General features: G+C 48.5%; 2 protein-coding genes across 9 annotated transcripts in view; both read right to left on the minus strand.

Annotated features, from left to right (window-relative positions):
- Positions 1-10,971, minus strand: part of EPS15L1 (epidermal growth factor receptor pathway substrate 15 like 1) — a 101,193-nt gene extending 90,222 nt beyond the window's left edge. For 6 of the 8 annotated variants that reach the window (XR_003428317.1, XM_027084552.1, XM_027084527.1 and 3 more), the window contains exon 1: positions 10,878-10,971. Coding sequence is in view for 6 of the 8 variants with exons in the window: in XM_027084552.1 (XP_026940353.1) it covers positions 10,878-10,910 (33 nt within the window). In the remaining 2 variants the exon portion in view is untranslated. The remainder of the gene's footprint in view (positions 1-10,877) is intronic. The other 2 variants (XM_027084541.1, XM_027084532.1) reach the window with 1 other exon arrangement.
- A 4,767-nt stretch (positions 10,972-15,738) lies between these two features.
- Positions 15,739-23,152, minus strand: part of CALR3 (calreticulin 3) — a 33,728-nt gene continuing 26,314 nt past the window's right edge. The window contains exons 6-9 of the mRNA XM_027084559.1: positions 21,357-21,464; positions 21,147-21,278; positions 20,363-20,455; positions 15,739-16,210 (exon numbers count right to left, since the gene is read on the minus strand). Of these exons, the coding sequence (XP_026940360.1) occupies positions 16,067-16,210; positions 20,363-20,455; positions 21,147-21,278; positions 21,357-21,464 (477 nt within the window). The 3' untranslated portion in view covers positions 15,739-16,066. The remainder of the gene's footprint in view (positions 16,211-20,362; positions 20,456-21,146; positions 21,279-21,356; positions 21,465-23,152) is intronic.

Consider the following 23,152-nt stretch of genomic DNA (forward strand, 5'->3'; position numbering starts at 1 on the left):
CACACACACACACACACACACACACACACACACACACACACACACACGCTCACTTGCTCACAGACACACAAACAGCCGTCAAGCCCCGCCTTCCTTCCTGGTCTGGCAGATGCTCTACTGAACACACTGTGCACCTTTCACCCTTGTCTGGGCACAAACTATCCTGGGGGGAGAGGGGATCTGCCTGATGAAAGCCAGTTACCTTCCAGCCCCAGCACCAAACCCCCTGCTGTAAGACGTCGCCCAAATTCCGAGCTGAAATGAGTCCCTCTCTCCCACACTCCTAATTTATGTTAAGGCTACTGTTATGACCGGGCCCCCTCCCTACATTTCACTACTTGGGGGGTGGAGGTTTCACATTTATTCAACCCCACCCACAGCGCTGGGCCCATACCTTCAGGAAAAGTTTGTTCATGGCACAGGTGAGATTTAGATGAAACCTCGAGAGGGAGTGGGTAAGATGGGTAGAGAATGGTCAGTTCTCAGGCAGACAAAGCTCCACCCCTCGGACTTCCCTGGTGGCACAGTGGTTAAGAATCCGCCTGCCAATGCAGGGGACACGAGTCCCAGCACTGGTCCGGGAAGATCTCACATGCCGCGGAGCAACTAAGCCTGTGCACCACAACTACTGAGCCTGTGCTCTAGAGCCCACTAGCCACAGCTACTGAGCCTGTGCTCTAGAGCCCACAAGCCACAACTACTGAAGCCTGCGCTCCTAGAGCCCATGCTCTGCAACAAGAGAAGCCACCACAATGAGAAGCCCGCACACTGCAATGAAGAGTAGCCCCCTGCTCGCTGCAACTAGAGAAAGCCCACACGCAGCAATAAAGACCCAACGCAGCCAAAAATTATAAATAAATAAATAAATTTATTTATTAAAAAAAAAAGCTCCACCCCTCAGAGGCAGAGTGAAAAGCTACAAAGCCTTTCAGGGCCTCAGTTTCCCCATCTGTAAAATGGAGATAATACAGTGACTGCCCTGACCATTCATTCCTATAAAAGTATCAAATGAGAATAAGTAGGTAACTAAATGCCCATTGACAGATGAATGAATAAAGAAGATGTGGCACATATATACAATGGAATATTACTCAGTCATAAAAAGGAACGAAATTTGAGTTATTTGTAGTGAGGTGGATGGACATAGAGTCTGTCATACAGAGTGAAGTAAGTCAGAAAGAGAAAAACAAATACTGTATGCTAACACATATATATGGAATCTAGAAAAATGGTACCGATGAACCTAGTGGCAGGGCAGGAATAAAGATGCAGACGTTGAGAACGGACTTGAGGACACAGGGAGGAAGGGGAGGCTAGGACGCAGTGAGAGAGTAGCACTGACATACATACACTACCAAATGTAAAATGGATGGCCGGTGGGAAGCTGCTGCATAGCACGGGGAGATCAGCTCGGTGCTTTGTGACCACCTAGAGGGGTGGGAAAGGGAGGGTGGGAGGGAGGCTCAAGAAGGAGGGGATATGGGGATACGTGTGTGCATATGGCTTATTCACTTTGTTGTACTGGCAGAAACTAATACAACATTGTGAAGCAATTATACTCCACTGTGAAGCAATTATACTCCAGTATAAAAAAAAATCATACACTCAAAAAAAAAGAAGAATATGTAGGTAAAGCACACGCTACAAAGGGAAGCAGTTGTTATAACTATTTTTATGGTGGTTGTTATTATTGTTACTGAGACAGAAGGACAGGTTTTATCTACAAAGAATTGTCATCCTTACAGCTGGCCGTGACAAATGATCTTTTTACCAAACAATAAAATATTTCACCAAATGTTGAACACTCTATAGTACATATCGTACTCGTTTTCTCACTCAACTAGTTGGCTGAGCTGCTCCCAACACCAGGACAGAACAGTCTTTATCAGTTCTCTTAGTCTCAGTGGTTGTTTTTTTTAAACATACAATTTCACACATAGTAGGCTAAGTACATACCTATAAAAACCCACTTACAGGGTTGTGAATTAAAGAATATTTTCCGGTGGCAAAAAGGCAACAAAAAAATCAAAAAGTCAAATGCCAATAACTAAAAACTTGGCCTGAAATAAAATGCTGATTCCATGGCCTGATGTGTGAGCACCACAGTGACCCACAGGATTGCCCGATCCACTAGGCATCGTGGGTATCAGCTCATCCCTTTGGGAACCCTCTTCTCCACAGAGGTAGTGTTCAAAATGTTCAAAATGGATGTAGAGGTGCACTGAGGGCACAGAAGCCGCCCTAATCTTTATCAAAGAAGACACCCAAAGGAAGAAACATCTGTGATCACACATACCAAAGTCTATAGGGTTCTGGGACCTCCAATAGTGCCGTTTCTCGGGTGTGGGGGAATTTAGAGGGCTAATCCATCCCCAAAACTTCAGAGTCCTTGTTAAGCAGTCTCCTAAAGAGGGGCTCACTGTCAAGTTTTTTTCTTGTTTAATCTTTCCTCTTTAAAAACAGCCTGAAAGAAGATAGTTTTGTTTCTCCACTGGAAATGTAAAGTTGAAAAGCCCATCCTATGTGGGTTAAGAAAAGCCAATCTTCTATGGATCAACAGGGATGCTTGTTACTGTCACGAGTAAATCAGAGAACCCCTTCTCACACCCTCTCACAGCAGAAGTGAAGAGACATCGGGAACCCTGGGGAGGGGTGGGGGCCTGGCCATCAGGATGCTGGCCCAGGGGTGAGGGGGGTGCCCTGACTTTCGTCACCAGTAGAGTACGTACATGCCTGTTTCTTCACCCAAGACATAAAATACAAAATGTTCCCACCAATCAACTACCAACAAGAGCAGCTAGAGAGAGACTGCGCTCCTGGCTGCTATTCAGAGCACGCAGCAATCAATCAACAGGTGACCATCACCTGCCTGCTTCAGATGCTGGGACACAGCAGGGATAGAGCTGCTCCTGCCCTCCCAGGAGCCCACAGCGTGGCATCCACGGGAGTTTTAGATCTGTGGGCCAACCCAGACACCTCACCTCCCCAGGAGGTCTGACACCAGGCATTTTACCTCTCTCCCTTTTCAGTTTCCTTGTTCAGAAATAAGCACAAGAATGATGACAATGACACCTCCCTAACAGGGAGTCAGTGGTGAATGGGCACAAAGTGGGTATCCAACCACACTCCCTTACTTGCATGCAAGACCTGTGCCCCAAATCTCTCCACAACACCACTCTGGGACACCCCGGGTGACCAGCGTCTGGAAACGGGGGCTTTGACTGGGCAGAGCGGATAGGAGGGGCAAACTGTAAAGATGGGGGTGGAGGGGCAAGCAGCCAGACTGAAAGGCTGCACACCTCTGCTTCCTCCGGTCCTACTGGAACAGAGGAGGGAAAAGAAGAAGGGAGATGCAGGTCTCCTCTTCCTCCTCTCCTATGTCCAGCCCAGTGGAGGCAATTCATTCCACTTCTGCGGGCTACCACTGGACCTCCACGAGGATGTCCGCCACAGGGTGTCCGGATTATCCGTGCCTGGGAGTCCGGCTCCAGTTCAGCCATCTGAAGGGCAGGTGTTCAGTTTTATTTATCTTGGGTCTGAGCCAGCACAAAGTAGGTGCTCAGTAAATGTAACATTGTGGGGGGGGGGTCCCCAGGAGATGGGCTGTGCCTCAATGTTGGGTCTGGCCCAGCTTGGAGGGCCTGTTGCAAAGGTGATGAAGGTCTGGTCTCAACTGACACAGCCACCACCTGGTGCCACCCACCTGGCTCCCACAAAGGCTTGTCTTGTCCTGCTGGCTGCCCACACCACACCTGCTTCTTCCTCCTGCTTCCTGCCCCCACTCAGAGGATCCCTGTACTGGTAGCCAATCCACATATTCCTTTGATCATCAGCCGTTCTGCTCTTCCAGAAACCTCAGGCCAGGTTGCTCTGTACCACTTCAGGACTGTAGCACAGCAAATGTCTCTGAGCTAGTACCCAGCTCTGGGCATTCCCTGTATAAGCAGTCAGACAATCTAAACGTGTCACTTCACTCCTCAAGAACTGCCAGAGCTCCTAACTGCCTCTCATAAAGTGGACCTGCCCTACCCGTCAGCCTTTAGTTCAACAGATGACTCCTAGCACCTAGGGTACGAGGTCAAATTAAAACTTGCACAGCCCCTGCCTTTGTTGACATGGTCTAGGCAGTGCAGGAGAAAGACCATCAATCAAATACTCCCACCAATAGAAAATTACAAACTGGTATGTGGAAAAGTACAGAGTATCCCCAAAGGCAGTAACAGAAAAGCTGGGCCAGGCTGTCACGCAAGTGATGTGGCAGCTGAGATATGAAGAGGAGTAGGGATTAACCGGAGATGAAGTGGGGGAAAGAACAATCCAGAGAGGCCATGAATACCATGTGCAAAGGCCCTGAGGCAAGAGAGAATATGCAAGCAACTGAAAGAAGGGCCTAGGGGCTGCAGGGCAGAGCAACAGGTCTGGGAGGTGCAGGATACAGGGGTGCCGTGTGCTGGGTGGGGCAGAGGCCTGATCCAGTCCATAGACAGTGACGGCTAGGCACCACCTTTCCCTGCTTTCAGCCAGTATGTACAAAAGGAGGAGAACCTACTCTCTATCAGGCAGTCCAGAACACAGTCAGCAAATCGATTCTGCTATCAAGAACTACAACAATCCCACTCAGCAGGCAGAACCGGGCGGCAATCTGAGGAGACGGCTGTTTGCGGTCATCTGTAACCTCTACTTCCCCCTCCATCAGCCTGTAGCAGTAAGACTGCTGTGGCGGGCAAAGCACTCCACGCAGGAGCAGTCTTTGGGCCACAGAGCCGGCAGATCTCCTTTCCTCCCCCACGTCTGCGTCAGCTACTCTCTAGACAAGCAGACACCCTGTCAGGCCCTTTTGTCTCAGGCCAATTTGTAGGCCAGGCACAGACTCCTGTGTCCCATTTTACCATGCCACCTTCTTCCCTTCAACCCTAAGTCACCCTAGTTAAAAGAGGGACATGTACCCCAAAGTCCCATCCCCGGCCTCACATTCGGCCCTTTGAGCTGGAGTTCCAGTTTCTTGGCTTTCGCTCATTCTGCTCTGCCTCTGTCAGAAATGCCATGCCTCCCTCCCTTCCCAGGATCTCCACGGCCCAGTCCAAATGCCCCTTCTCCTCCAGGCAAGCGTCTCCAACACACCCAAGTGCAAGCAAGTCACCCAGCCCTCCTCCAGCTCGGACCTGAGCCTCCCCAGCCTGAGCAGAGTGCACTCTCCCTGGGGGCTGGGCATGGCCCACTCTCTCCTCCATCAGCCTCTGGAAGCAGTGAGTACCCACTGCAGCAGGGAAGCCTGCTAATCCCTCATAAAGAGGACGAGCAGGTCTTTCCATCTCCCCCTCCCCATTCAAAAACAATAAAATAAAAATGTAAACAAGTGATCTTCTCTCCACCAGACTCCATAGAACCTAATGATGAAGTAGCAGGACCACTGTTTAAAAAATGAGACCTCACACTACCATAACGTTTGGCAGCTTAAAAAAAAAAATTCCAAGACAGGAAACTGCAGTGCAACGCAGAGCCCAGGACGGGGGTCAGAAGAGCCGTGCCAGCGTGAGCTTGCTGGGTGCCACCTTTGGCAAGTGACATAAGGTCTCTGGGCCTCAGTTTACCCCTTTATATAAAGCAAGGATGACTGACCAGGGTGACTGGGAGGATAATCTGAGCCATCCAAATGCCTTTCCTACTCAGTCCTTGGAGCCTGTGTGGACTCCAGGCCTTCCCAGACCTCCGCGTCTGACTGTGCCCTCCTCGGCTTTACACTTCTCACAGCGCAGATGGCATCACTATACTGTGTACGTGTTTGTTCATTTCTGTACGTCTGCGCCCTCTCCTTAGAACCTCAGCTCCCTGGGGCAGGATGGTCTTCAGGTTTGCTGGTACATCCTGCTGCCCAGAAAGCACCAGCCAAGAGAAGATGCCCAGTAAATGCCTGAACAAACAGTGTGCTACACAAATGAAGGCACTTTGCGCACACGTCTATCACCCTGAGGGATTCTGACACTCCACTGTTGTGAGACAGATAAAACAGGTATAGAGTATTATTCCCAATTTGCAGATGGGGAAACTGAGGTGCAGAAAGTACTGCATAACTGAGGTCACTGAAAGAATATCTGGGAACCCTAACATTGAAAAACAGGCACCCTGAAGGGGCCTCAAATGATAATGGGGCTCCAAGAGCACCGTCCCGAGGAAGAATATCGAGTAGCTTTCCGAGTGAGTGCTGGCTGCTCAGTTCAGGTCAAAATGGACAGCAGCCCTGGAGTGGGGCTGATGAGGTGCCTCTCACCACCGGTGGCCGGGGCTGTCGGCACAGCCTGAGGCATCAGAGAGTGGACACTCTATCCAATACATCTGATCAAAGGCAGTCACTTGCTTCCCCGATCAACCGATCAGGATTAAGAACCAGGCAGGGGAAAGTTGTTTTAAAGCTCAAAGTTGGGGCAGAAGAGGCAAAACTTACATGTTCGTGCTTTACCGGGAGCCACGTAGTCAACAAAAACCAGGTTGAGGCAGGTCAGTAAGACAGAGACAGCCAGGGAACTCTGGATCTTACAGGGTGAGCCAAATTTACTCTAAAACCTGGCTCTCACAACACTGTAAAGCAACTGTACTCCAATAAGAATTAATTTAAAAATAAAAATAAATAAATAAAACCTGACTACCACCACCACCCCAATTTATACTGCATTAACATTCTAGTAAGACACAGAAACTAGCAATTATTTTGGAGGAAAAAACAAGGGACAAAAGGACAAACAAGTGTCCCAAGCACTGAGTCTTCATTCCAGACACATTTGCCTGGTGCTGCTGTGGGCCAGCAGGCTGCCTAGAAGAGCGGAAAGAGCAGGGCTCTGCAGGCAGACAGATGTGGGTCAACCCCAGCTCTGCACCCACCAGCTATGGGACTTCAGCAAGTTACTTAATTTCTCTGGGTCTCAGTTTCCCGTTTGAAAAATGGGAATAAAACACTCTTAAAACAGTGGTACCCATTAAAAAGAAGCATACGACTAAGTGGGGAGGAAGGAAGAAGGAACTCCTTGGGCACCGGGCAGACTCTCATTGTCACTGAGCCTGACGCTCTCCTCCCATTACCATTGTTCCCTGGGTCTGGTGGCCATGCAAGGGACCCACAGAAGGTACAGGAGGGAGAACTTCCGTTCAGATGGGGCTGAAGGAAGACACCACCAAAGAGGCCTCTGGGGCAGGCAGGATGCAGCAGGAGGTCACAGCATGAGGTTCTAGCCATTGCGGGGTGGGGAGGGTTGGGAGGCAGTGTTAAGAGTGCTCTGCACCAGAGGCAGGAACAAACAGAAAGAAAGGATGCAAACAGGAGAGGCTGAAATTTGGGAGAAGAGAGACAGTAAAGGCTGAGGGCAGGCTACAGTGACGGACAAGTGTTGCAGGGCTCAAGGAGGACCAGTCCCAAGGACAGGCCACTGGGGTTAAGGACCACCGTGTGCTCTTGTAGGTTACTGGTGACCTTGCCTACAAGAGCACAAGGGGGTACAAAGGGGGTAAGGGACACAGGTGCATTTCCAGGGTGGGCCGCAATTAAAGAGGAGAGGTGAAGGGGGGCGCTGGGAGAAACATAAATCAATGAGACATTGATGGAGGAAAAAATCACTTCTAGAGGGAGAACTACCTACTCTTCAAATTGACAAGATTTATATTCAGGGTCAGAGGAGACTACATGGGGAGGGGACATCACAGATATGGCAGAGTAGGGAGCAGACCAGGAAAGATGCTGATGGGAAAAACGCAGACAGGGCTGGAGGCAGAGGAAAAACACCCCACCATCCACAATCCCACTGGCTACCCGCTTCACTCACCCTCAGCTGGCCATCCACATTCCAAGTGTGCCCTACACCTCAATCCAACCAGACCACGGCCTCCTGCTCCAGGGGGCTCCCCTAGTGACCCCAACCAGAAATTATCCTGGAACTATATGCATGCTTCCCCTGTAATAACTGTGAACTCGTGTTAGACTGAACTGAACTCGTGTTAGCCTCAGCTAGACTGGAAGCGCCTGATAGGTCTGTGCCTCACACCTGGGTCGACAGGAACATGTGGCGCAGTGCTTCACTTAACAGGTGTAAATGTTGACATAATTACCCAAGGAAGGAAGACTGGCCATGCCATCATTCAACAAAGGAAAAGGAAAAAGCACACCAGTCAATGACCTGAACTTGTCAGAGACCAGGGGATTCAGGCTGTCGAGCTCCTCGTTCAAATATGCTCCCACCCCCAAGGGCCCAGACCCCAGGCCACATGGAGGGAAGAAAAGCCACCTGTGAAGGGTGCTGGGTGATGCAACTCGCTGGTCCCTGCTTCATGGGTTTACCTGACACCCCCTGGGTGCTGAGCACAGAGTCAGGAGCACTGAGCAAGAGATCTATGTCTGGTCTAATGGGGACACAGACAGCAAAGAGACCCACAGACATCTGTGGACCATGACTGGTGCTGACGGGTGGTGTGGCGGAGGCACAGTGCTAGGGGAGGGGGACTTACAACAGGTAACCAGCAAAGGCCTCTGGGGAGAATGACATTTGAGCTGCCACCTGAAAGGAGCCAGGCACTGGCACCACGAAGGTAAGAAATAGGGATGAGCGCTTCAGGAAGGAGGAACAGCCCATGGGACATCATAAGGACAGACAGAGCTTAAACTACGAGCAGAACAGAAAAGCCGCAAGTATGGCTGCAGTGTGGGTGCCAGGGTGAGAAAGAAGCAGGGGAGGCTGGCAGGCACCTGACCAGCAGGGATTCCTGGGGAGGGATGGGAATTTATTCTAAAAGGTGCTAAGCAGATGAATCACATGACCTGATTCAGGTTTTCACACCTTACTTCACAGCAGCAAACCACTGCCTTCCTCTAAAGCTAATCCTTCATCAGTAACGTAAGAAGTAAGAATCCCCTCTCTTCGTTGTGTGGATAAGCACTTAATAAACTCTAAAGCACTCAATTAACCTTAGCTATTGTCATCAAAGTTCAAATTAAGGGCTTCTCTGGTGGCGCAGGGGTTAAGAATCCGCCTGTCAATGCAGGAGACACGGGTTCGAGCCCTGGTCCGGGAATATCCCACATGCCGCGGAGCAACTAAGCCCGTGCGCCACAACTACTGAGCCTGAACTCGAGAGCTCGTGTGTCACAGCTACTGAAGCCCACGCGCCTAGAGCCCGTGCTCCACAGCGAGAAGCCACCACAATGAAAAGGCCGTGCACTGCAACAAAGAGTAGCCCCCACTCGCGACAACTAGAGAAAGCCCACGCGCAGCAATGAAGACCAAACGCAGCCAAAAAAATTAATTAATTTTAAAAAAAACGTTCAAATTAAGGCAGGTGCCGAAAAGTGGATAGGAAGTTTTAAAAACCAGGGGCCCTTCCTCATTAAATGAGCCTAAGCCTGTTTCACACACACACACACACACACACACACACACACACGCACACACACACACACACGCACACACACACCACCATACCCTAAAAGGTAGCAACTGGCTATCAATAATAATACCCAACATCTGTAGGGCACTTAATAGTTTACAGAGCACTTTCATATCTGTTAATTCATAACCACTGGTCTCTAATGCTTTTAATTTAGTGACAGTGTTACAAATTGGCTAGTTCTGGCAATATTTAGCAAGTACGCACTGTCTCTCTCCTTGGATCAGCTGACCAGTCATGTCAACCTGCCTAACAGCTCTCCTGGGGTTTGGCATTCTCACAGCTGTAATCTCTATTTCCAAATGTCCAAATCTGCCAGAGAATTAAATAATGGTTATAATTACAGAATCAATGAGTGAGTCCGATGTGCCAAGCACTGTTCTAAGTGCTTTACATGCTTAATCTTCACCTAACCCCAATACTTTTTTTATATTCCCATTTTCCAAATGAGGTGGCTGGGGCATAGAGAGGCTAAGAGCTTCGTCCAAGGACAGTCAGAGAAGTAAGCCTTGGAGTCAAGATCTGAACACAAGATGATGTGACCCTGTGTCCTCACTCTCAATCCCAATGCTGTGCTAGATAATTCTGGCAAAGTGCGTATAATACGGTGCTTGGTACAACACAGATATTTAGCAAATAAAAGCAGCTGTTACTAGCAGGACACAGGTAGTTTCTAGTTCCCACGAGAGTGTCGCCTCCAGGACAACAGCAACCTTGTTGGTCTGGGTGACTGCTGCGCTCCCAGCACCTGGCCCGACGCACATTTGACGGATGGATAAATGAATGAACGTCGCTCCCAGAAGGCAGGGTTGCCTGCGCATGGCTCTTTTTGCACGTCTGTGTCGCGCCACTGATACTGCCCCTTAGTAAGAGCATCTGGCTGATCTGAGGGCACCGCAAGGCGCCCGGAGACTTGCGACCCCCTTCACGGCGTAGGGGTGGCGGAAGCAGCTCCCAGTGGAAGAAGAGAAGAGTCCGGGATCGCACTGCTGGCAGGTCCTGGCTCCGGCGGGGCTCTGCCCTCCGCCGCGGCGGGGACACTGCCGCCCCGGCGTTGGGACCCGGCAGGAGACAAAGACCCGCGAGGCTGCCGCACCCGCAGAAATGCTTGCTCCCCTGGCCCACCTCCCCGGAAGGCAGCCCAATGCTACCGTGCATCACCCGGCCTGGAAGCTGCGGAGAACGCCGGGCCCCGGGTGGAACAGACACGCACTGCGGCCCCGCCTGCGGGGTCGCCGCCCGCATTGGGTCGCTCTGGTGCGGGAGGCCGAAGGCCGGACCGGCCTGTCACCTTCAGGACCACACGCCCGCCCTCCGCCGGGGCCCCTCAGCGCGAGCCGCCGCCGCCCAGCTAGGCCTCCTCGCGCTTAGGCCTCCCCGCAGCGTCCGCCTAGCGCCCCGCACGGGCGGCGGCGCAGCCCCCGCCGCCCGCCCTCCTAGCCAGCCCGTACCTGCTGGGAGAGGGGGATGAGCGGGGCCGCCATCTTCCCGCGGACTCGGGCTCAGAGCGCCGCGGGAAACAGGGCGGGGCCGCGCGTGCGCACTGGTGCGAGGGGCGGTGCGCGCGCAGCCCGGCTTGGGAGAGGGCGGGGCCGAAGCAGGGCCGCGCAAGCTCAGCGGAGCCAGAAGGGGAGGGGGTTGAGGGCGGGGCCGCGCGCGCCTAGCCCCAGCTGGAGGGGGCGGGGCCCGGGACCTTTGCAGAGTGCCTCACGCGCTCCTTCACCACCTCCTTCCCAATTCCTTGGCTCGTCTGCCAAGGTTCCTTACCCTTCCGGGTCCTAGCCGATGATGGGCCCTCTTCTAGGGATGCTGTTCCCATTGCCGTGCGCCTGGCAAAAGCACTATGCAGAGGCTGTCGCCCACCTGGCGACGGGACCCTCACCCTGCCCAGCAAGGCGCCCTGTTCCTAGGATAGCTGTGTGTGTGTGTGTGGCCACTTTCTTGCTGTGTGATCTTGGCAAGTCATTTAAGTAGCCTCTCTGCGCCCCCAATCCCCTCTTCTGAAAAGAGGGAATGGTAATATGTGTTTGCTATCGTTTCATCTCTATGCCTCACGCTGAGCCCTGCACAGAGCAGGCACCTGGTGTTTGCTGGAGGACCATTATGGAGGCACATTTATTTGTTTAGACATGTTTTGCCTTCTTTTTACTATAGACACCCACTCATCTGTGGCCGGTTTCCACTAAGAGGATGAGGAAGGAAGGTCCTGCTGAGTAGCTGGCCACAGTGGCACAAGGTTTCTTCAGCACGGGTCAGCTTCCCCTTACGTGGTGTCCTGTGATAGTGGCACTTCTCAGGCAGACAAGCTGGAAGGCTGTGCGATCTTGGGGTAGTGAGGGCACAGCTTCCTGTCCACCTCCTCCCCTCTGGAGTCTCACAGCTGCTTGCTCCAGTGTCTTCAGTGACTTGACATACCTCGTGCCCTTCAAATGAGCACAGTGTGCTTTGTGATTCATTCAACAACCATTCACCATCAAATGCTCATTGAGTACAGATGCTCCATTTGTGGGCCAGGCAGACACACACTCTACACAAACAGGTCTCACCCTGGAGCTACCCAGACTTGTTAAGTAGACTAGGTTTCCAGATTCTGGTTTATAGATCTGGGTGGGGCCTGAGATTTTTGCATTTCTAACAAATCCCCAGGAGGTACTGAGGCTGCTGGTCCCCAGGCCCCCCACTGTGAGAACCACAGGTCTAGAGGAAGGAAACAGACATGAAAAAATCCCATGAGGAGGAACTTCCCTGGTGGCACAGTGGTTAAGGATCCTCCTGCCAATGCAGGGGACATGGGTTCAAGCCCTGGTCCGGGAAAGATCCCACATGCTGTGGAGCAACTAAGCCGTGTGCCACAACTACTGAGCCTGTGTGCCACAACTACTGAAGCCCATGTGCCTAGAGCCCATGCTCCGCAACAAGAGAAGCCACTGCAGTGAGAAGGTGGTGCACCGCAACGAAGAGTAGCCCCCGCTCGCTGCAACTAGAGAAAGCCTACGCGCAGCAACGAAAACCCAACGCAGCCAAAAAAATAATTAATTGATTTTTAAAAATCACATGAGGAAATAGATAACCAGTGATAAGTGCTACAGAGTAGTCCAATGGTGTGACACTTGAAGGTTGAGCCTGACTGCAGCGACGGTGGGGCCTCAGAACCATCACAAGCAGAAGCTGAGTAGCGAAGAGGCACTTTGAGACTGAGGCTCTGGTACTCAGACAGCAAGACAGAGGGTCTTGAAATGAGGCTGGATTACATATGGTCTGATTGGAGAGCCCTGTGTGAAGAGCAATAAAATAAGACCGCATGTGATCCAGCCTCATCTTGAGACCACCTTGCTCTCCGAGCTCCAAGTTTTCAGCCTCATGGTGCTCCTTTGCTCCTCAGTTCCCTGTGCAAAGAGAAATGAGAGGCCACCAGAGGGTGTGTTTTTTTTAAGATTTTTTTTTTTTGCCACACCGTGCGGCATGCAGGATCTTAGGCCCCCAACCAGGGATTGAACCCAGGGCCCCTGCATTGGGAGAGCAGAGTCTTAACCATGGGTCCACCAGGGAGCCCCTCACCAGAGGGTTTTGAACATGAACAGCTGCTCTAGAACAGCAGCTCAGGATAAGGTAGGCAAAGTGGATGGAGAGGGGATGGATGGAAGCAAGTGGAACAGCTGGAAAGATGCAGTGGTGGTCCTGGTGGGGGTGATGGAGGCTTTTAGCTGCCTTGGGTGCTTTATTGGTCCATGTTCCATAAGGAAAAGAGAAGTCATCCTAGATATTTCAAACAGAGGACAATTTGTAACAGGAGACTGAGTGCAAAAGCATTGGAAAAACAGAGGAGAAATGCAAGGTTACCTAAGATTAGTAACAGTAGGAAGCTGCTAGCCTCTTTAGGACTAAAAGTCAAAAGGGAAAGGGTGTTACCCCAAACCCACAACCACTGGGCCCTGAGCAGGAACCCAGATACCGGTCCTCACCGGCCACCACTGCTTCTGCCATTGTTGCTAAAGTCACCACTATCATCCCCACTGCCTAAGGTGCCGGCAGGAGCCTGGAAAAAATGGCTTCTCCTCTTTGCCCGTCTTCTGATGTCCTTCTCACAGAATGTGATGGGACACTAACGGGCAAGGTTGTCTAGGAAAATTGTGCAGGCTTCCAGCCGCGCTGTCGAGAGTCTACAGGGGCAACAAAAACCACAGAGACTATCGTGTCTTGACTGGAACCAGAGGCTCAATGGTGAGAGTCTCACCTGGCCAGCAGCAGCGTGGCCTGGAACTCCCTCTACTACTGTGCCTGCCACCCTGGGCAGTAATCAGCCGTCCTGGGGCCTCTCTCACCAGAGTCTAAAGCTGCACTGTCCAACACAGTGGCCTCTCGCCACATATGGCAATGTAAGTTTAAATTTAAATCAATTACAATTCTGTAAGGGAGGATCTGTTCCATGCCCCTTTCCAAGCTTCTGGTAGCCTCCAGTGTTTCTTGGCTTGAAGATGGTGTCACCCTGGATCTTTACATGGTCTTCCCTCTGTACATGTCTGTCTCTGTGTCCAAATTTCCCACTTATAAGGATACCAGTCATATCAGATTAGGACCCACCTTAATGATGTCATTATCACTTGATTACGTCTGTAAAGACTTTCTCATTTTGAAATGTATAGAAATATCAAATCACTATGTTGTGGAACAGGAACTAACATAGTGTTGCAGATCAATTATACTTCAAAAAGAAACAAACTCATAGAAAAAGAGATCAGATTTGTCGTTATCAGAGGCAGGAGGTGGGAGTCGGGGGGAATTGGATGAAGGCAGTCAAAAGGTACAAACTTCCAGTTATAAGATAAATAAGTACTAGGGATATAATGTACAACATGATAAATATAATTAAGACTGCTGTATGTTATAATGAAAATTGTTGGGAGTAAATACTAAGAGTTCTTATTAAAAGGAAAACATATTCTTTCTATGTCTTTAATTTTTTATCTATATGAGATGATGGACGTTCACTAAACTCATTGTGGTCATCAGTTCATGATGTAAGTCAAATCATCATGCTGTACACCTTAAACTTATATAGTGCTGTATGTCAATTATATATCAATAAAACTGGAAGAAAAAATAATAAATGTTACAATAAAATAAGATTAAAAATTCGTTCCTCCATAGAAGGCACAACACCAAGAGTGAACCCTAATGCACAGTACAGACTCTGGGCGATAATGATGTGTCCGTGTGACACATCAATCAGTTGTGACAAACATACCACCGTGGTGTGGGATGTCATTGGTAAGGGAGGGTGTGAGGGTGTGAGGACAGACAGTATATGGGAACTCTCTCTACTTTCTGCTCAGTTTTGCTAGGAATCTAAAACTGCTCTAGAAAATGAAGTTTATTAATTAAAAATAAAATTCATTCTTCAGTCCCACCAGCCAGCCACATTTCAAGGCCTCACATGTGGCTAGTGGCTACTGTATTGCCAGCGCAGATGAGGAAAGTTCTCCAGGACAGCACTGCTGCGGAAGATGAGTTCTGCAGGGTCTGAGCTGGTCTGACCCATTTTGTACAACTGTTTCCAGCATTTTCTCTCGAGGTCTAGCACTGCTTCTTCCCTCATTAACTTCTCCCCTTGTTCAGAGATTTAAAAGGTGGGCAGTGTTTGAATCCCACCCCTGCACTTCCAGGGAGTGAGTCTTTAGCTTCTGAGACTGATAACCCCCGATAAACTGGGAAGACCAATGTGACTGTCAGCTGAAAAAGTTGAAGGACCTTGAAAAAGTTCAAGGTCAAAGGTCTGCCAACTTCAACGAAAGCCAGAACAAAATTTGCCAGACCTTCACTTCCTGGCCAGACTTTTCACACTGATCACCTATCAATACGTTCTATATAATTTCCGATTTTATTTGGCTTATTTGTAACATGATGTCCTAAATTTGATTATTTCCAACACAAATTTCTGCGTGAAAACAGAGCTCTTCAAAACAGAAGGCTGCTATGTGTGGCGTTTTTTTTTTTTAAGCAAGTCATTTGATTTAAGGAAAAAAATTTAGCTGCGAAGTAATCACTATTTTCACTTGAGAGAATGAATTTCATTCCTCTGTCTTACAGAGAACTAACGGCCATGGAAGTGGGTCACAGAGTGGGGGAAAAAGCTCCTTTATGGAATGTTAAACATCTGTGCACAAGGCCTGGGTTCTCCAGAATAAGCAGCGTGCAAATGAGGCACGCAAAACCTTTCCACGCCAACGATGCTGCATAAAGATTCCATACTGGAAAAGTTTCACATAAGCTATTAGTAACTTACAACCCAAAGAAATAAAGCATCATTTCTCCTTTTTCAAGGTAAGTTTTACCACCTTTTATTTATAAAACATTTTGGGGATTAAGAAAAGAGCATTGTGTTTTTGGCCAGACTCTCACTGGCCTCGGGCTTCCTCCAGCACTTCGGTTTGTCCAAAGGAAACGTTTCTGGGTACCTGGGGTCGGGGAGGAGGGGGTGGAAGGTGCTTGGGGAAAACCAGACCGATCCCACCGAGAAGCATGGGAACATTTTTCAAAGAAAATTAGACAAATGACCACGTCTGTAGACATTTGAGCTTTTAAATGTTGACTTAAGTAGGAACAAGGTTTTACCAGTCATCTTTAGCTGGGGTGGGGATGATTAAAGTTCATTCCTCTTGTGAAATCCTTTGAAGATATTTTCTCTCCCACCAAACCTGCCCATCATCTGCTCATCCTCATCTTCCTCTCGGGCCTTCTTCTCTTCTTCCTTGGCCTGTATGGCATCCATCTCCCTTTCTGGGCCCTGGAGAAAGAAACAAAGACCCCGGCAGCTGGGGATTATGCTTCCTGTGGGCTGATTGGGTGTCAGCATGCAGCCTGCCCCTGCCTTCTAGAAGCCTAGACACCAGCTGGGGGTTGGCTGAAAAAGAACCCCCCAGTAATCAGGTCCCAATTCCTGGAACCTGTAAATGTAACCTTATACCTATGGGGAAAGGGTCTTTGCAGATGTGATTAAATTAAGCATGTTGAGATGAAGAATTTCTACTGGATTATCAGGTGGATGCTAAATTCTATCATAATGTTCTCATAAGAGAGGGGCAGAGGGAGATTTGACACAAACAGAGACGGAAGAGGAGAAGGACATGTGAAGATGGGAGCAAAGATTAGAAGGGTGTGGCCACAAACCAAGGAGCACCAGGACCCATCAGGAGCTGCAAGAGGCGAAGTAAGCGTTCTCCCCTAGAGCCTTTAGAGGGAGCAAGGCCCTGCTGATGCCTTGATTTCAGCCTATTGATACTGATTTTGGAATTCTGGCCTCCAGAATTGGAGAGAATACATTTGTGATGTTTTAAGCCAGCAAGTTTGTGGTGATTTGTTACGGCAGCCCCAGGAAATGGATACACCCTCCTTCTTCTATTCCCAGAGCACCTGGGCCGGTCCTTCAACCAGCTGACAAGTGAATGAGTAATGAGAAGAGGACTCAGAGCCCGAATGAGCAATTCCAGACATGTGTGATTAAAAGAAGGGTTAGATGAGTGAAGACACGTCAAGAAATGTCCCATAGTCATTCCTGAAAAAAGAGTTTAGGAAGGCTTTGCTGCGGAAATCAGATTCAAGAAGAAATGGCTCGGGACGTTCCTGGTGGTCCAGTGGGTAAGACTCCGCGCTTCCAGTTCAGGGGGCCCGGGGTTCGATCCCTGGTCGGGGAATTAGATCCCGCATGCATGCCGCAACTAAGAAGCCCGCCTGCCACAACTAAGACATGGTGCAGCCAAAATAAATAAATAAATAATTTAAAAAAAAGGAAAACAGAAGAAAGGGCTCATGAGAAAATCACTTAGCGATAACCACCTTTCATCAGTGGAGGGGAGATTTCCCCCTGAAATGCCTTAAAATGTTCAATTTTTTTTTTTTTTTTTTTTGCAGTACACGGGCCTCTCACTGTTGTGGCCTCTCCCATTGCGGAGCACAGGCTCCGGACGCACAGGCTCAGCGGCCATGGCTCACGGGCCCAGCCGCTCTGCGGCATGTGGGATCTTCCCGGATCGGGGCACAAACCCGTGTCCCCTGCATTGGCAGGTGGACTCTCAACCACGGCACCACCAGGGAAGCCCTCAAATTTTAAGCACCTGCTTTGCAGTTGGTCCCAGTGTGACGGACATGACATGGAAGATGCCTTATCAGTGAAAATAAGGGAATGAGGAGATTTCGATTAAAAGCAGGAAGATGTTTTGTGTATCACCCTTAACTTAAACTCACCGGCATGCAATTTAACAACCCAAAGTTTCTGGCTAAAACAGTGTGGAGGGTCCTCCAAGACCTTTCTCTCTCAGTCATGGCACTCCCAGAAGACACTGACCACTCTCTCCTTATGGGTGAGCAGCGCCACCATTTAGTTATTGGCGCTTAGCAACATGAGAAACAAAATGTTTATGCCCATTAAAAGCATACATTTTAGTGTCAGTACTCTAGCTCCAAAGAGTTATAAATGAATTTGTACTGATGGAAGATATTTTATCTTCTTTATGTGAAGGCAGAGCTAAGTTTTTAAGTTGGTTTCTCAGGATAGGGGCCTCAAAATACACACTAAAAAAAATAATAATACAGGAGTGCTTCACACTTGAGGGAATAGAAAGGCAAAGCACAGAGTGGTCAAGGACACTTACAATGCACTTATCTGACAAAGAACTTGACAGAATATATAAAGAACGCCTACAACTAAATAAGAAAAGGTCAAATAACCCAATGCGAAAGTGGGCAAGCGACATAAACAGGCTGTATCAACCATATGTTTCTCTTGCTTTGATATCTGGGGCCTTGCTGACCCAGGAGGGATGGCCCCTCCAAGGGGGCACATTCTTAGAGATAGTAAATGCCAAAAAGCACTCTTTTCATATGCAAACTACATTCAGAGCTCACATCCCTAACGACCTCCACTACTGGGCTCAATTCAGGGCTGATTTCTCCTTGCCTTGATTATCCCACAGCCAGGTACTAGACAACCAGTACCCCAGAGCCCACTGAAATTCTTAAAACTAGCCAATCCTAAGCCTGCTTATGCAGCTTCATCTGTTCCTTCCTGCAAAAAACCAAAACAAACTTTTTTGCCTACATCTTCCACACTCTCCCTCTGCCACCTGACCAAACCTGGTGATTCCCCATGTGGCCCTGAATGGCATGGCGTGGCCCCTCCTCTGGGGATCTGTGAGTAAAATAAACCATCTTTTTGATGGAGGTCATCTCCTGATCTGCTGGCCTCACCATACCTGAATAATAACAAAACTTACATATTAAAACACAGGTATTTCACAGAAAAGGATCTCCAAATGGCCACAAAAGCCATGAAACAGTACCCACCTTCATTCGTCATCAGGGAAATGCAAACAAAATCAGAGATACCACTACACACCTATAGAAACCCACAGTCCCCAGTGCTGGTGAGACTGGAGAGACTGAAAAACAGTGCAGCCCCTCTGGAAACAGGTTGGCAATTTCTCATAGAGTTAAAGATACACCATACAACTCAGCAACCCCCTCCTGGGTATTTACCCAAGAAAAATAAAAGCACACGTCCACACAAAAAAACTATATGCAACATTGATAGCAGTTTTGGTCATACTGTTAAAAACTGGAAACACCCCTGGGACTTCCCTGGTGGTGCAGTGGTTAGGACTCCACTGCTGCCACTGCAGGAGGTGCGGCTTCGATCCCTGGTCAGGGAACTAAGATTCCGCATGCCCTGTGGTGCAGCCAAAAAAGAAAAAAGAAAAAAAATTGGAAACAACCCAAATGTCCATCAGCTGGTGAGCAGGTAAACTACTCAGTAATAAGAAGATACAAACTACTGAGTGAACCTCAGCAACACGGAGGAATCTTGGAGACACTACGCTTGGTGTAAGAAGCAGGCTCAAAAAGACTCCATACTATATGATTCCATTTATATGACATTCTGGAAAAGGCAAAACTATAGGGACATAAACAACAAGGACCTACCGTATAGCACAGGGAACTATATTCAATATCTTGCAATAACCTATAATGGAAAAGAATCTGAAAAAGTATATATATATTCTGAATCTGAAAAAGAATATACATTTATAACTAAATCACTTTGCTGTACACCTGAAACTAACACAACATTGTAAATCAACTATACTTCAAAAATACTATAAGGACGGATATCAGATCAGTGATTGCTGGAGTAGGGGAGGGCTTGGTTACAAGGAGACTTTTTGGGGTGGTGAAACTGTTGTACATCTTGATTTTTAGTGGCGGTTTCATAACTATATGTGTTTGTCAGAATTCACAGAACTGTACATTTCACAGTATGTAAATTATACTTCAATAAAACTGACTCATCAACAACAACTGACAGTAATACCTAGCATGGCCAAAGATGCGACACAATTGAAATTCTCGACGATGAGGAAGGGAATGTAAACAGGATGACACACTGAAAACGTTTGTGTAAGAACTGGTGACCCAGCCCGTCCACTCCTGGGCATGTGTCCATTGAAAGACATGTACAGGAATGATGGGAACAGCTTTATCCATGAGGCCACAAATTGGAAGCATCCCAAAGCTGCATCCACAGAGAATGGATACATACCTTCTGGAATATTCACAAAGGAAGAACAAGCTACTGCTGTATGCAAAAATATGAATGAACTTCGCAACACTACCTGAATGAATAAATAATGGGTAGCTACATTTATATAAATTTCAAAAGGAGTCAAATCCATCTACAGTGATGGAAGTGGAACCATTATTCCTTTGAGGGTGGGTGCTTGCTGGGAGGGATCGTGAGGAGGTTCCCGGAGCTCTGGCGACCTTCTATATTTTGATCTGGGTGGGGTGTTCATTAGTAAAAATTCATCAAGGCTTTTCCTATATGTGAGACTTAAGTACAGAAATAACTGAATTATGAAAGAAAAGTTCATTGTGTTCATTGTACCTTGGTTTCACCCCAGGTGGCCTTGCCAAAATTCTCAGCGTACTCTTCATCATCTGTGATCAGGAAGTTATCGAAGATGGTTCCGGATCTCACCTGTGGATGAAAATAAGGCCTTCGTTACTGATGTGAAAAATGAAACTTTCCACAAAATAAACAGTTGTAATTTGCTCAGTACTGTAACAGTGATTAGCTGTCAATAGTAGGACATGCAGATACCCTTTTCTAGAATATCTATTCCCTCCAGAGCACTGGTTCTCAAACTTGGCTGCATATGGGGACCACCAAGAACATTTAAAAAAACTCCTGATGCCTGGTCTCACCCCCAGGGATGTTGATTTAGCTGGTCTGGGGTACCACCGGGGCACTGAGACTTTCAAGAACTCCCCAGTGACTCGAGCATTCAGTGACGTTTGAGAACCGATGCTCGAGAACCTTCCTGTGCAAACTGTGAGCCATGGATGGGCAACATCAGCACCGCCAGGGAGCTTGCTGGGGATGCAGAATCTCAGGCTCCACCCTGGACATGCTACATCTGAATCTTCAGTCTTATCCTAAAGCTGACAGGCACCACAAGGTCAGCTCCAGGCAAATTCCCAGGGAGCAGCAAGGCAGACAAGAAGTACCCAGGGCAGGAAGGATGTCCATTTTGTCTACGACTGTATGTCTTGGGTCCAGGTAGGGGTGCCCGGCACACAACAGGAGCTCAAATACTAGCTATGTGAATTAAGGAGTTTAGGCTGAAGTCCAGAGTTATTAAACTAAAGCGAATTTAAAACCAAGTGACCTGCCAAAGCTCCAGTCCAATGGCACCAATGTTCTCAAATTCTGAGAGGTCATATTCCGTCAAATAATTGGTGTTTTTCATCTTCTGATGGAGCCAAACATCTTTGTCTATGCCCTCTGGTTTCAGGCCATCCTGCAACAACAAACTGTATGGGGTCGACCCTGGGGACACGGGTGGGGAGGGGGCTGGAGGGAAGAAGATGCCACGCACTTGGTATGGAGGCTTCTGCAGCATCGGTGCCTGCCAGTCCCCATCCAGTTCGCTGTTCCAGTCACTCGGCTTGCTGGCCCTGGCATCCAGAAGGTGCTTCTCCCAGTCCTTAAAATATGTGTAGGGGGAAAAAATTTAGATTCTCAGATTTGAGAAAGGAAATTCTTAACTCCCAAGAGGCAGGGGCAGACCTGTGACCCTGGTTGCACTTTTCCCCGTGTCCTCCTCCATTTGATGGTCGAAGGGCTAAGTGCTGGGGTTCCCTCCCTCACCGGGGGCTTCAGGACCACGCACTGCCTGCTTTTTCTCCCTAACCGCACCTATGATGACAGCACTCTTCCCATGCTGTTGAGAGGAACGGTGCTGTGGAAAACTCGAAATAGTGGCCAAAGTTAAAATGATGGGGCAAAAAGTGATGTTGGGAAGACGGGCCATATTTACTGCTGATTAGGTTAAGTCTGTACTTCTACATCATGGTCATATATGGACTGTTCCAGAGAGAGGCTGGACAACTAAGGAATGTCCCAAGATTTACCTGAGGACTGCTGGGTAGCAGGAGAAAAGCAGTTGTATTATTCAGCCCTTATATATACACTCACACTATACACATATATATAAAACACAGAGGACTTCCCTGGTGGTCCAGTGGTAAAGAATCCGCCTTACAATGCAGGGGATGCGGGTTCAATCCCTGGTCAGGGAACTAAGATCCCACATGCCACGGGGCAACTAAGTCCGTGCGCCACAACTACTGAGCTCACGTGCCTCAACTGGAGCCCATGTGCTGCAACTTAGAGAGCCCACATGCTCTGGAACCTGCGCCCCACAGCTAGAGAGAAGCCCGCACACCACAACGAAGAGCTCGCATGCCACAACTAAGACCCGATGCAGCCAAAACAGTAATAATAAATAAAATAAACAAATAAATAATAAATCTTAACAAATAAAACACAGGTATACACATACTTATATACACACATACACATATATACATATTTCTACACATGCATATATACACATGTCTATGTGAAGGTGACTTAATAGGTGTTGAATACATTTTTTTTGTTTTTTTAAATGGAGCTTTCTTTCTTTTTCTTCCTCTCTCTCTCTCTCTCTCTCTCTCTCTCTCTCCTTCTTTCTTTCTTTCTTTCCCCACCACACGGCTTGCAGCTTGCAGGATTTTAGTTCCCCGACCAGGGATCCAACCCATGCCACCTGCAATGGAAGCAGTGGAGTCCTAACCATTGGACCGCCAGGGAAGTCCCAAATAAATATTTGTTGAATAAATGAATGGATGAGAAAAATTTGCTCTGGATTAATAATAATTCAGATAAACACATAAAAGCATAAAAATGGTGTACAATGATGTTTTCTCTTTCAGAATAACTGAGAAATAGTAAAAGTGTTGCACTGAGACTGTGGCTTTTCCACGTTACTCTAGAACTTCTCAACGATGGCACATGGCAGTTAATCATCTCTCCTACTGCTCTTTGCCCCGACCCCAACTGGCAACAGGTGAGCCAGTCTTGTGTTGGGATCCAGGAAATGATTACAACTCAGTCAGTAGCCGACTCTCTATAATGAGGGTTATCAAATGGTAACACCATAAAGAACCACACTGTTTAGGAGATCACACAGAACTGAACATATGGACAGAACACGGCCAGTTTGGGAACGAGCTTTCTGAAAGGATGATTTGGCTCCTCTGGGGACCTGCCTCGTGTACACCCGGCACCAAGGCACACCTGCACTGCTAGGATGGCATCCTTGTAGCCCAGAGGCAGCCAGGATTTCAG

This window comes from Aethalodelphis obliquidens, unplaced genomic scaffold (genome assembly GCF_003676395.1).
Source record: "Aethalodelphis obliquidens isolate GAN/ISIS:26980383/991018 unplaced genomic scaffold, ASM367639v1 scaffold53, whole genome shotgun sequence".
Classification (NCBI taxonomy): Eukaryota; Metazoa; Chordata; class Mammalia; order Artiodactyla; family Delphinidae; genus Aethalodelphis; species Aethalodelphis obliquidens.